The 13,917-nt window shown below is 53.0% G+C and overlaps 1 protein-coding gene across 1 annotated transcript in view; it reads right to left on the bottom strand.

Annotated features, from left to right (window-relative positions):
• The window catches only part of ASXL2 (ASXL transcriptional regulator 2), a 100,819-nt gene extending 94,639 nt beyond the window's left edge, over positions 1 to 6,180 (bottom strand). The window contains exon 1 of the mRNA XM_068679109.1: positions 5,928 to 6,180. Within this exon, the coding sequence (XP_068535210.1) occupies positions 5,928 to 6,161 (234 nt within the window). The 5' untranslated portion in view covers positions 6,162 to 6,180. The remainder of the gene's footprint in view (positions 1 to 5,927) is intronic.
• Positions 6,181 to 13,917: the final 7,737 nt, after the last annotated feature.

Here is a 13,917-nt window from a genome sequence, read left to right as displayed (position 1 = left end):
AATCCAACAGGTCGGAGCACTCAGACCCCAGCAGGGCCAGCGCAGTTGTGTGGAAGGAAGACGGCGTTCGATGCACAAAGGCACTGAAAGGAGCTGCAGCAGAGCAGTGACGATGAATTATTTCGTGCTCCAGACAATGAAGTTTCGATCTGGAAGTTCAGCTCCCACCCCACAGGAGCTGCAGCAGTGAGGTGACGTCCGCAGGACTTCCTGCCTGGAAGCAGCTGCTCCTGGCAGCGGCGGCTCCTAAAATCAGGGGGCACTGAGCAAGGGTTGCTCGGATATTTGCACATGGACCTGCTATGGAGCCACACAATATCCAAGGATTGTCCACACGCACAGCAGAGTTTGCTGCTGCCCCAGGTCTGATCAAGCTCTCACACTCAGGTTCTTCCAGTCGAGCTTATCTGAAGATAAAAGCAGGCTGAACCTACCTGAGAGCTGGCACTGAGATCGTAATCTTCTTCCAACTACACTTTGATACACTTCGACATCAAAACAGAAGTCTTTGGGTTTTAAACACAACAAAAAGCTGCAGTGTTGACAGGTGTACAGCCAGCTCTAAGCAGAGAAAGAAAAACTTCACACGGATCTGAGGAGGATAAGGAGCTTTAACGAGGAGCTTTATCGGGCACATTTATCATCATCACACCGTGTCTGTCTTAGGAAGAGCCAAACACCCCATTGCAGCATCAACACAGCGAGCTCCTAAACGTCTGCTGGAGGTCACTCAGTACAAGCACCTGACCACATCGGACCCCAGGATTTCTGCACGAGAAGAGCAGCCGGAGCCCCTGCCCCTAATTTCATCCCAGACCCTTGTGCCTGGCTCTCCAGTCAGCCTCGCCTGCGTCTCACCAGCTTGGTTTCACCACACCATGGGGGGATGTGGAGGAATCACACCAAAATCCTCATTACAGGCGAGGTGAGGAACACTCTATGCTTCCCCGTCACGCTGCGGACAACAGCCCACCTTCTGCTCCAGCACCCCAGCACCCAGAGGCGGCTCTCCCCTGCTCCACAAGCAGCTCGGGACCTCCGGAGCAGGAGGGGATTTCCAGGGATTTATCACCCTGCGAGTTCCACAAGCCCGTGCAAGCCTTCAGCATCCACAGCTCCCTGCAAAGGCAAGTCCCACAGCTCACATCTCCTCCCGCGCCCCCAACGAGGAGCTGGTGGGTGGCATCTGACGCCCCTGGACTCCTGCCCTGGAGCAGGAGGGTTCCCCTCAGCCTCTTTTTCCTCCTCCACTAGAGGAATTCAGGTAATCTCACTGCCACAGCTGTCGAGCCGTCAGCTCACGTGGTTGTCCTCCAAGTTTTCTTCTCCACCGGGCTCCACCCAGAGCAGCAGCCGCCCTTCACCACTCCCGTGCAGCGCGGCGCCCTTGGAGGAGCAGCAGAAGGGAAGCAGCAGGCGCAGCTCCTTATCTCACTCCTCACATTTCATTCGAAGACTATCAATAACCAGGATGGCATTTCCAGCACGCCCCAATAACCAGAGCAGCGTTTCCAGTACGCCCCACTGAAGCTGCCCCATTTGGGAGATGAATTGGGATCGGACTCTGCGAAGATCCCACAACAGCGGTGTTTAAGGGAGAGAAGGGAAATAGGAGCACGTGTGCTGGCTCTGTGCATTTATTCCTCCAAAGGAACCACATCCACGAAGAGCCTGGCAGCCACAGCGAGCTGGGTGCTACCCAAGGGGGAGATCTGTCCTCCTGCAGGAGCAGCAGCTCACATCTGGAAACAAAACAGCCTCCTGTTCCCAAACACCCCCGTGGAGAAGCCTCACACTCAGGGTGCACAGGACGCCCTCTCACACCTACCCCCAGCTGGTTGGAGACCCCCGCGTGTTGCAGAGGTCCTGGTGCTCTCCCAGCCTCAGATACGAGCTCCCTGAAGGAAGCCTGGATGAAATTAGAGGAGAGAGACCAAGCAAAGCATATCCAGGTTGCACACTGAAATCAGTATCTCAGCTGCATTTATGGCTTTAAATAAGAACACAAAAAAAATGTTTGAGATCCTGGAGCATCCCTTGGTCCTTTACCTTAGGGCCATTTACCTGAAGGACCATTAAGATACCTTTTTCTGTTAGCAAAGACAGCTAACTGGATGCAGTTATACCCCAAAAGGCTCAGAAAAGCCTCACCAGCAACGAGACCAGAAAGCACTTTTCTTCTCAAAGCCAGCAGAAAGACTTGTGCTGGCACAAAGCAAGCGCACAGAAGTTTACGCCAGGTCCAATCCTGTCGGTTTCTCTCCGGATAAGATTTGAGGTCCTCCCACAGCACTGCCTGAACCCATTTGGTGCAGGGGACACGAGAAGGCCGAGCAGGCAGGCGCCTGCCCAGCTGCGACCAGCGGGGATTTCCCCAGGGTTTTCACACCACAAGCTGTGTCCCCACTGCCACCCGGGGGACCCTGGGGTCTCATGGCATTGCAGTGCTTTGGGGACAAAGATGGGACCCCCAGAGACCCCCTGCCAAAGCAGTTCCCCCGAGCAGGCTGCCCAGGGAGGTGTCCACACGGGCCTTGGATATCTGCAGAGAAGGAGACCCCGCAGCCTGTCCCAGTGCCCCGGCACCCTCCCCAGGAAGATATTTCACAGGTAAACCGGGCCAAAACCGAGCTCTGATTCACAGGGCAGCAGCTGACTTCACGGGAAGGTCTTAAAAAAAACCTGTCAAGATGCAGGAAGATCACATCCGAGTGCCATGGTCCATAGGAGAGGGTTTTTGTGGGACAGAGCAGCCAAAGCTGCGGCTTCTCGTCCCTGGTGAGGCATTTCTCACCCCTGGACGTTGATCCAGGACTGGCAGACAAGCACCCAAAAACCTCAGTGCTGCCTGCGAGGCCGTCAGCTCCTTCCAGTCCATCTCCAATTAATGTTTCACAGACTGCTCTGCACTGCTGCGCATTTCTGCAGCAGTCTTTGAACCTTCGTGGACTTTCAAGTTTCTGTATGAGGGAGCAAACGGACCTGCAGCCAGCTCCTGTGCTCAGATCCCCCTAATTCCTCTCCCCAGCACATCACACCCTCACAGGCCCGGTCTCCCTGAAGCCCCCCATTTATTCCCCCAGCTTCCCGCTTGATTTTGCCCCGCTGCCTTTTTGGCTGGATCTCCAGACGCTGCAGGAGCTGCTGTGAGCAGCAGCACAACCACCAGCACCACGACAGAGCTCACGGCTGTGCCTGAAGCATCCTCCAACACCACGGCTCTGCTCCTCCTGCCTCACCAAGCGCGTTCTTCTCACCCTCCGAAGCCAACAGAAGGCAGTCTGACTGCACAGGAAGCCAGCACGCAACAAAAAACACAGCTGGAGCAGCTCAAGCTCCTAACAGGTAGCACGAAACGAGGCATTTTGCACTCCTAGACGGGCAGATGATGAGCGGGGTGGGAGCTTTTACAGGAGGCAGCGTTGGGCACCGCGCTCCTTCCACCCTCGCTGTGCTCCTGCTGCCCCCAGCTCTGTGCGGCGGAGCCGTTCCGCCAGCTCCCACACGACGCCGTGGGGACTTCCCATGAAAAACAAACACCCAATTTCTTCACGCCTGGCACGTGACGCCTTCCCCTGCGCAAACAAAGCGCGGAGAGGGCCCGCTCGTGGCTCCCGGCCAGCTGCAGGATCGCTCGCCCGGGGTTTGGCCGGGTCCCCGGCACGCCACCGCGCCCTCGCTGACCGCGCGCCGTCGCCTCCGCAGCAGCAGCCCCGGGAGGATGCAAGCAGCACGCAGGGAGCTCCCCGTGGCTCTCAGCTCCTCAGCTCTCCTGGAAAATTGTGGCACAGGAACCGTGCAAAGCCCAGCCCCGAGGAACAGCGACTTGGGGCATAGGGGAGTGTGGTGCTGAGCTGCCCACGTAACGCCGCGACTCCTGCAGTCAGCCCCTTCGACCCCAGCACAGGAACACGCAGCCAAACCAGAGCAAAGCGAAGCTGCTGCAGATTTGCTCTGATGTCTGCACCTGCTCAGCCAGCCCCCGTTACGGCTGCCTGAGCCCCGCAGCTGCCTGTTTGAGCTCAGCAGCACCCGGGCACCACGAGGTGAGGAGCGGGGTTCCTGCCTCAGATCCGTCTGAGGGGCTACGAATTGAGCCCAGGCACCGACTTCCAGGGCAATTTAGGAACACCCCAAATCATCACCCAGCTCTGAAGGGCTGAGGTGTAACCCTACAGACACACACCGGTTCTGAGGGGCAGCCCTAAAACCATTTGGTTTACTAACACCTTCCAGCAGCCCGCACAGTTCAGCACGCTGCAGGGAACACCTGATTTTTGGTAAATCAGCTCTGTGCCACTGGTGTGTCCCTGCAGTTCCTTTTGCCTGTACCTGCAGGGTTTGCTCCAGGTCGGAGACACCCACTGCTTCCCTCAAGGAAGCTTTCTGCTTTAAGTGCAGGGCCACGCAGCCACTGTCCCAAGAAAAGTGGCAAGCCAACAGTCAACTGCAGCTGCACATCGAGTGAATGAGCCAGGAAATAAGGAGGAGGTTGTTTATCAACAGTGACTTCCTCCCTGAGCGCACTGCCCTCGTGGGGCACGCTTCCCTCACCTCCCGCTGCAGCCCTGCTCCAATTCATGGATGCAGACGTAGGAAAATGGGCACAGATTAAGCCCCACCGAAAAAATCCTATCCACACGTGTACCTGCTGCCTGCCCATCACACAGAAAGGCCACGCGTCTGTCACCTAGCACCATTTTTCAAGCAAACCCTGAAATATCAGGGCAGATTGAGGAGATTTGGCACCCCCCAGCACGCTGCCACCCCCTGCACCCTGCCCGGGGGGGGGGCTCCTGTCTCCATTTAGCTCCTGGGGAGCCCGGGCTGGCAGCAGCCCCCTCCAGCAGCACGGCTGCAGTGGTTTCCGCCTGGTTTAGCTCCCCGAGCTACCCGCGGTGATGCAAGAGAGAGCAGGGCCGGCCCCAGAGCTCAGCAAACCCCTGAGCGGGGTGACACAGCTCGCCAGGACAGCTGCCACCAAACCCCCACAGCCCCCAGCCCCCCCCCGGCAGCTGCCACGCTCCTGCTCCTTCCACCCCCCACGAGCGGAGCTGCGAGGAACTTCGCTCCCTGAACGAGCACAGAGGCACAAACCACTACAAGAAAGCCCCAAAAGGTGTTATTTCAAGCTGGAGACACGGGGAAACTTTTCAAAGGGTGAAATTGGAGCTGGACCAGAATATTTTAACACTCCTGCTGAAGACACAGAGAGAAATATTGGCCAAAAGGGGGGTTTGGGCAAGCATTTGCTCAACTTTTCCTTGTTTCGGCACTCTCTGCTGTGAAACCAGATACACGACCCATGGTAACACATCACCTCCAGTTTGAAAATGTTCAGTGCAGCTTTTTAAAGTATGTACTTTAGCCTTTGATTGGCTTTTTGGAATAGAGCAGTGGATGGAGTGTGAGCAGCAAGCCACAGTGGTGGAAAGACATTCGGTTACAACCATAAAAGTTGTAGAAAAGAACAGAAAAAAGTTTCACACTCGTTTTTGCTCTGTGCATTGGAGATTCTGCCATTCTTTACGAAAAAAAGGAAAATAGATATATTATGGTAGAGACGTATTAATGGGTATATATGTAAATATAAACAGGAACGTGCAGAGGAGCTGGCACCCACCTGCGGGCCACACCTCACACTCCTAAAATCATTCCCTGCACGGCCCCTCCTGCTCAGAGAGCCCCCAGCTCAGTACCCACACCCAAATAAATCCTTATTTATGCACATTTTATGCTCGCAGGCCGCACCCGCAGCTGCCCGTCCCCCTGCACCTCCCCAGGCCCAGCTTTAACCCCCCCTCCTGGGGGACGCGCCTGGTTTAACCCCAACCCCCCCCACACCCCAAAACCCCCCTGGTTTAACCCCAAACCCCCCCAGCCCCCATCCCCTCGCCTCACCCAGGCCTCCCCCACCCCCCCCGTACCGTGCGGGCGGCCTCGGCCCAGGTCCTGCCCTTCTTGCGGCGGCCCTTCTCCCTCATGTCTGAGGCGGCGGCGGGCTGCGGGGGGGCTGCGGGATGAAACCGGGGCTGCGGGTGCCGGGAGCGGTGCCGGGGGCGGCCGGCGGGGCGCGGAGGCCGCCCTAGGGCTGAGCGCTGCCGGCCCCTGCGCCCGCCGCCGCTGCCATGTTGGGCCCGGCTCCCAGGGGCCGCGGTCATGTGACCCGCCCGCCGCGGGGCTCCGCCCCCTTCTGCGCCGCCGCGCGGCGGGGGGCGGGGTCTAAGGAGGGGGCGGGGCTTATGGAGATGGGCGGGGCTTCGTGGGGGCGGGGCTTCCGAGAAAGATCATTGGGCGGTTTTATGAGGGGGCGTGGCTTCTGAGTGAAAGGGGCGTGGCTTATGGCGGTATTTAAATTAGGGGGCGGGACTTCTCAGCGTGTGGGCGGGGCTTCACCTGGGGTGTGTTTACCCTGGGGGCGTGGCCTCCGTGGGTAGGGGCGGGGCTTGCGGAGGGGGCGGGGCCTCGCCCTGCGCATGCGCGCTTCCCGCCCCGCCTCCAGCCAAGGGCCGCGGCCCCCCCCGCCCCCCCCCGTCCCTCCCCCACTGCCACCAGCTGCCCCCCCCCCCCCCCCGGGTCCCCTCCCCCACCGCCACCAACGGCTTCCGGCTCCCCTCCCCCCCCCCCCCCACCCCGGCCACCAACTGTCATCAGCTCCCCGCCCCCACCGCCACCATTGACCCCCCCGTTCGCCTCCCCCATTGTCACCCAGTGCCACCAGTTCCCCTCCCCCCGCACCATTGACCCCCCCCCCAGCTCCCCTCCCCCACCGCAAAGTGCCATCAAGTCCCCTCCCCCCACACCACTGACCCCCCCCCCCCCCCCCCCCGCAGGTCCCCTCCCCCCCTGCCACCAAGTGCCACCACCTCCCCTTCCCCCCCCCACCATTAGTCCACCCCCCCCTTGGCCACCAGCTCCCCACTCCTGGTGGCCACCACCATGTCCCCACCGCCACCACCATGTCCCCGCCACCACCACTACGTCCCCATTGCCATCACCATGTCCCTATTGCCACTACCATGTCCCCACCGCCACCACGTCACCACAGCCACCACCATGTCCCCACCACCACCACCATGTCCCTACAGCCACTGGCACCACCACATCCCCACCGCCACCACCATGTCCCCACAGCCACCGCCACCACCATGTCCCTGGAGCCAATGGCACCACCATGTCCCCACCACCACCACCATGACACCACAGCCACCACCATGTCCCTACAGCCACCACCACCACCATGTCCCCACAGCCACCACCATGTCCCTACAGCCACCACCACCACCATGTCCCCACAGCCACTGGCACCACCGTGTCCCTACAGCCACCACCATGTCCCTACAGCCACCACTGCCTGTGTCCCCTCACCATGCCAACTTCCCCACGCAGCCCCTGCTGCCCCCCGAGCCCACCTATCACCAACCTTCCCCATCCCCAGCCTCCAGTGGCCACCACAGTCCCATGTCCCCGTGGCCACCACAGTCCCATGTCCCCATGGCCACCACCCAGGTTCTCCCCCCGGCACCAGCAGTGCCCTCAGAGCTACCCCTGTGTCTGCAGCCCACCTCCCTCCACCCAGGGTGGCCATCACCATCCCAGGCTCCCCAGATCTCTGCCAGTGCCTCCCAGCCACCCTGCCCTCACCGCCACCATCACCTCCACCCTCCTGCAGGCTCTCATGGTCCTTGTCCATCCCCTTCCCTCTCCATGTGCCCGCAGTGCCCCCATCCCACCCCTTCCTCCAGCACAACAACCCACCACCATCTTCTCTCAACCCACACGAAGCATTTCTGCCCTTGGAAACCCCACGTGGCATTCCCAACACACGCCATCTTCCACATTTATTTCCACCTTAATGTGAATCTCAGCGACATGGATGGAAAATCTTTATATAAATTTTTATATAATTATATAATCACACTGTTTGAAAGCCAGCCCTTGTCATACACCTGAGAAGGACACAGGTCCATGCAGCACCTCAAAATGGCTGCCCGGCCAGCCCCATGGCTTCACAGGAAAATGAGCGGCTTCACCCAGCGGGCAGCACCGTGTGTCCCCGTCTCTGTGGGGAGGGAGGTTGGGAAGCCATGGTGTGTGTCTGTGTGGGAAAGACACCGTGATAGTGAACACTGCCAGAGATGAAAATGAAGGCCCGCATCCCTGATGGTGCCTGCGCACCTTCATGCTCAGTGAGCCACAAGCATGTAGGCAGCAGTTGTGTAAGGAAGCCAAAACATAGCAATGGGCACAAATGTGAAGGCACCAGTGGTCCTACAACCAGGCACGAGTGGTCCTACAACCAGCCTCGAGTGAAATGAGCAAGTTTACATTATGAACTCCTTGAAGAAAATCACAGAGGCTGTGAGAGGGCCGAGCCAAACCAGGCCTTTCCACCTCTAAAGAGAATCTAAAACTGACTGAAAAATTACAGCTCATTTATTTTTCTGAAATGTAATATGGTTTCTGTACCAACTTGTGATGTTATAGAGGCCCTCAGGATTTATGTAGCGAGTTACAATTTCCCTGAGCTGCACTTTCTGGAAGAGTTTTTCCTGATGTCCAGCCTGAACCTCCAAACAGTCCTGCCACTGCCCCAGTTCCACACCTCCCAAGACCACAAACAGCTTCACCCCGTCCCTTTACACCCCTTCAAGAAGTGTTTGGACAACGCTCTCAGACACATGGTCTGATTTTTGGGTGGTCTTCTAGGGACCCAGGGCTTGGATCTGATGATCCTTGTGGGTCCCTTCCAAGTCGGGATATTCTATGAACTATGTTCATATGAATTTGAACTTGATATTCCTGATACTTGAACTTGATATTCTATGAACTATTGATATTCTATGAATTCTTGAATTGATACTCTATTTCATATGAACGTGTAGGCTGCTGCCACGTGCCCCTTTTCCCCAGCCAAACCAGCCCTGCTGCCCCAGCCTCTCCTCGTGGGCCATCTGCCCCAGGGCCCGCAACATCTCAGTAGCTCCATGATGGCTCTCTCCAGTTTCTCCACATTCCTCTTGAACTTTGGGGACACCAAATTAAAACTTTATTCCACATGATGTCCCAACAGTGCCACGCGTACGGAGATCAGTCGTTTCCCTGTCTGCTGGCGGTGCTCCTCCTACCATGGGCAGCATGCCACTTGTCTGGTCGGTAAGGAGATCGCACTGTCAGCTCATACCCAACCGTCTGCCCTTTTTATCTGGGCTCCTCATGTCCCCATGAACTGCGTGAGCTGCCTTTGTCATCTCTCATGGCTCAGTGTTATCTGTAACTGTGCAATGGCCCGGAGGCAGTTAGGAGGTGGACCGTGCTAATGCAGCACCTTTCTGCATGCTGCTGTCTGTTCTTCACTCTCACTTATTTAATAACAGCTTCCAGGGTCTTAAAGAAGGAAAAGCTTACATTTTGGGTAAAATAAAAATAGGTCGTTCATCCAGTGAGCTAAGGACATATGTCTTTGTGCAGTAGCGTAACCATCCATCAATTGTTTCAATTTAGGATGTGATCCATCATGTTATTTCACTCAGCATTTATGTAAAGCCTGGAGTTCTGAATCTTAACTTACTGGATGAAGGACTTTTCATTTCCAAACTGGAAGTCAGGCAACCCAGAAGTTATTAATCACTGTCTTTTTTTGACTGACAAATGACAGCAGCGGCAGCAAGCAGCCCTGACAGCACCTGCGTGCAGGAAAGGACAGAGCAGCAGCAAAAATATTTTCTGCAAAAATTTACACAAAACCTGAAGTTTTTAAGAGGATGGTTGAGCACTTATCCCTGGATATGTAAACTTAATTAAAAAATCTTTATCTAAGAGATTTTACCCTATGACCGTTATACTCTTTGCACAGTCCAGTGGCTGGGAGCTGCCAGCAAGAAGCAGAGGTACCCTTGTCATGCACACAGCAGCTGCAAAGCATCCAGCAATTAAAGATACCAGAGAGGTTCAGGTACCAAATGTCTCCCCAAAAGTGAGAGCTAAATCACAGGCCCACTTAGGGCTTTCTCTACCCTGACAAAGAGGTCAGATTCAATGAACAGATTAAAGAATAAGTTAGCGCCAGTCTCACTGCCACATTGCCTCATCTTTGACAACACCTTTAAGTGTAGGGCAGTCTGGTCCAACGTCTGCTACAAGTCAGCCTGCTGTCATAAAGATCTTCCAGCCCTGAGGAGAAGGGCCTGGGGGTGCTGGATGATGATAAGTCTAGCAACAAGATGTCCTTTGGAACTTACTGTGTCACTGAATTCCCTGTTTCCTGGAGCTGACACCCCCACACTATCAAATTGTTCACATGCAGACACTGATGTAAATCTGGTCCTAACTCGGGCCTCAGTCCAGGTCTTGCATCTCCTCATGGGTAAGAAGCCAACAACCAGGCCCAATGCAACTGAAACACACCCTCAGGCCCTCTGCCCCGCCGTCTGTTTTGGTCACCATGGATATCACCAGTGTCTTGACCATAAATTCAGGGAAGTCTTCAATCAGGCTGTTTACTTGGGTCTGCACAGCCAGGCTACATCTAAAGCCTGTAGATTTTGACTGTGTGAAATACCCAATGTAGCAGCTTTCCTCTCAGTCAAACATAAATCTCGCCCAGGCTGTCACATACCCAACCTCAGGTACTGCAAAATCTCCCCCTGCAGCTGTGAACGATGCAGTCATGCCCTGATTATATCCATCCGTTCTCTTTCCATCACTTTCTAATCCAAAATTGATCTTCCCCGTGTAGCTCCTCATAGGCACTTATGTAAAAAAGAGATCCCACTCTTCATTTTCAGCAGCTTTCACATCCTATCACACTTATCATCTAACACACAAATATATCCCCAAATGCACTCAACCAGTAAGATCAGCCTCCGCTGATCAGCCTCCACTGTCCATTTGATTGATTTTTCACATAAACTTATTTCTATGCCTTAAAATGTTACTTTTGTCACCCATACTTATCTGTTGTCTCTTCTTTTGTGCTTTGATAATCTTTGCTCCCCAAACATGTGCTGTATCTCCGAGGTCACAGGGCAATTTTGCTCTTTGGCTAAGAGATCTGAATTCTGCCATACAAGTAGAAAGTTCTTGGTATTTGACACTGGCTGTTAGGAAGGCAGCCCTTAGATATGTTTCTTAGTGGCCTTCCTTCATCCCAGCCAGTTCCTGGGATGGAATAAATGGATGGAACATCAGGACTGATGGGAGTAGGCATCAAAATTCCTTTCAGAAGACTCTTTCTGCTCATGTCACCAAAGCACAGTTCCTACAGCTGTTGTCTACAACATTCCCACACTATTCTAAGTCTAAAATCAAAGATAGGTTTGTATACTACTCTCCTTACCATCCCCCCTGCACTGGCACCCAGCGATGCATATGAAATGAAGCAAAGCTGGGCCAGGATGTGTTTCTTCAGCCTTACATCTGGCTTGCTTTTGGCAAACTCAGTTTTGGCATCTCTGGGAGGAGAAGCCCCTGTACAAGTCAGTAGCCACTGTCTGGTTTGCACTCTGGAGCCTGAAAGCCCATCTTCCAGAGGAAAAACAAACATAAACAGGCGTGAGTCACCGCAGCATGTATTTTTTTCTTATTATTACTGCTACATGTACCGTAGCATGGTTTCCTCGTCCGGATGACCATGGAAAGCACACAGAGCCAAGGCGCATAAAGCTAATTTTAGAACTGCAGCCAGTAGATAAACTTAAAAAATAAATTAAAAAATAAAACTCCTGGTCCCAGTGCTAGGACCAGGCGTAATGACTTTAAACTAAAAGAGGGTAGAGTTAGATGAGATATAAGGAAGAAATTCTTTACTCAAAGGGTGGTGAGGCACTGGCACAGGTTGCCCAGAGATGCTGTGGGTGCCCCATGCCTGGAAATATTCAAGGTCAGGCTGGCTGGGGCTTTGGGCCACCTGATTGAGTGGGAGGTGTCCCTGCCCATCGTAGGGGGTTGGAATTAGATGATCTCTGAGGTCCTTTCCAATCCAACCCATTCTAGAATTCTGTGATTCTATGAAAATCATGCGCTCCGTGTGCTTTGTTAACAGGCGAGACTTCCCTCTCGCTTTCCCAAACAGGAGAAATTAAGATGAGGATTTATAGAAATGTCCTGGTTTCGGCTAGGATAGGAGAAATGATGCACTGATCCATCCTGGAACCTATTAGATAAATTCCGTCCCCCCGAGGTATCTCGGATGGGGTTCAGTCTTTGCCATCTTACAGCCAATTTTGTTTCTCTTTGTTTCTACCCAAAGATCAGAATCTCATTTCCCTCACAGCTCACTATGGCATTAGGCACGCATATATAGCCTGGCAGGAGACCTCAGCCGATCCTGGATTTCAGAGAACCAGTATAAGTGATCCTGTTTTGTTTTTGTTTTTTTTTGGTGGTGCCTTCAGTTCTACCTTCCTTCTGGCAGTGTTCATCAGGAACTGTGCACGATGCTCTCAGCTGAAAGCTCGACTTGTCCTGGATTTGCACTTGTGCCCAGCTAAGTGCAAAATGCCGCCAGCACAGGGGTTTGCCTGTTTAGAGACAAAGGTTTTATCAGCAGGGTTATCTGCAAAAACAAAACAAAAACAAAACAAAACAAAACAAAACAACAAACAAACAAACAAAAAAACAGCTACAGATAAAGAAACAAACAAAAAATTAGCAAAAAACGAAACGTGGCTAGTTCATACTTTGTGGAATTTTAGGACACACTTTGCGCATTTTTCAACCTTGATTTCTGGGGTTATTTTATATGGAACGTATTTACGTGTGCAAAATTAAAATATTGAAGCTCAAATTCTTATCCAGTTTTATTCTCCATCATCATGGGCTTTAAAGGTACAGCGGAATGTTTTAAGACAAAATCAAGTTGTGAGACTAGCAAGTTAACATTAATTTTGTAAAGTCTCTTTTTCTCAACTGCTAGTAAAACTGGATAGTAGAAATAAATATATATATATATATTTTATTTTTTTTTTTTTTAATTTTTCCTTGCTTCAGCCTGCGTAGCAGAGAGCCTATAGAGCCCCTGCTTGGCACATACACTGCCCTGCTCTCCCTGCCACGATTATGCCTGCTGAAGCAATTTCAAGGTGGTAATCTCGAAGTTCAGAACTTTATGTTCAGACTTTATGTTCTTAAAGATTTTTGCTTATTTTCCTCTGCAGAAAAAATAAATAAATAAATAAAATAAAGTAAAATAAAGTAAAATAAAATAAAATAAAATAAAATAAAATAAAATAAAATAAAATAAAATAAAATAAAATAAAATAAAATAAAATAAAATAAAATAAAATAAAAATCAGTTTGGCAATAAAGACGCCCTGCAAAGGACAGCCCCGTCCTGCAGCCCCGTTCTCCTGGTCAGCAGGAGTTGGACCCAAGCTCAGGGCAGCCCCGTGGGCAGTGTTGGGAGCTCAGGGCAACACTTTTGTCAGCTCCACACCACATCTCTGCACACAGCAGGCAAGAAGCTTGTCTGACAGTGCAAGGACTCTTCTCTGGTCCTGGTGTGTCAGGAAAAGCAGCAAAGCCCTGGAAGCCAAGTGGGAGCTGCACTGCACTGGGTGCTTCTCCAAGGACCATTGCTCTCGGCACGTCTGTCCTTCAAAAGCAGCTGCACCAGGCACAGAACTGAGCTGTTGGTATTTTTTAAAAAATCTACATATTCCTCTGTCTTCTTTTAATTGATTATTTATCTCAGCGTGGCAGAACGTGTCACAGCTGAAGCCCAAATTACAGCTTATTAGAGACGCTTCCGAGCAAGTAGCTTGGTTGGCCAGCTGCTCTCAGAGGTCATTCTCCTCGGGTCTAATTTTATCTCTCGAAGCTGTACACGAGGAAGTGAGGCACAGTTCATTGTAAGTCCATCCTGGTGCTGCACGGACCCAGCACTATCCCACGTCATAAAAATCAGGAACAAGGCTA

This window comes from Anas acuta, chromosome 3 (genome assembly GCF_963932015.1).
Source record: "Anas acuta chromosome 3, bAnaAcu1.1, whole genome shotgun sequence".
NCBI lineage: Eukaryota > Metazoa > Chordata > Aves > Anseriformes > Anatidae > Anas > Anas acuta.
Note: the sequence above shows the minus strand (reverse complement) of the source record. Positions and strands in the feature narration are given on the sequence as shown.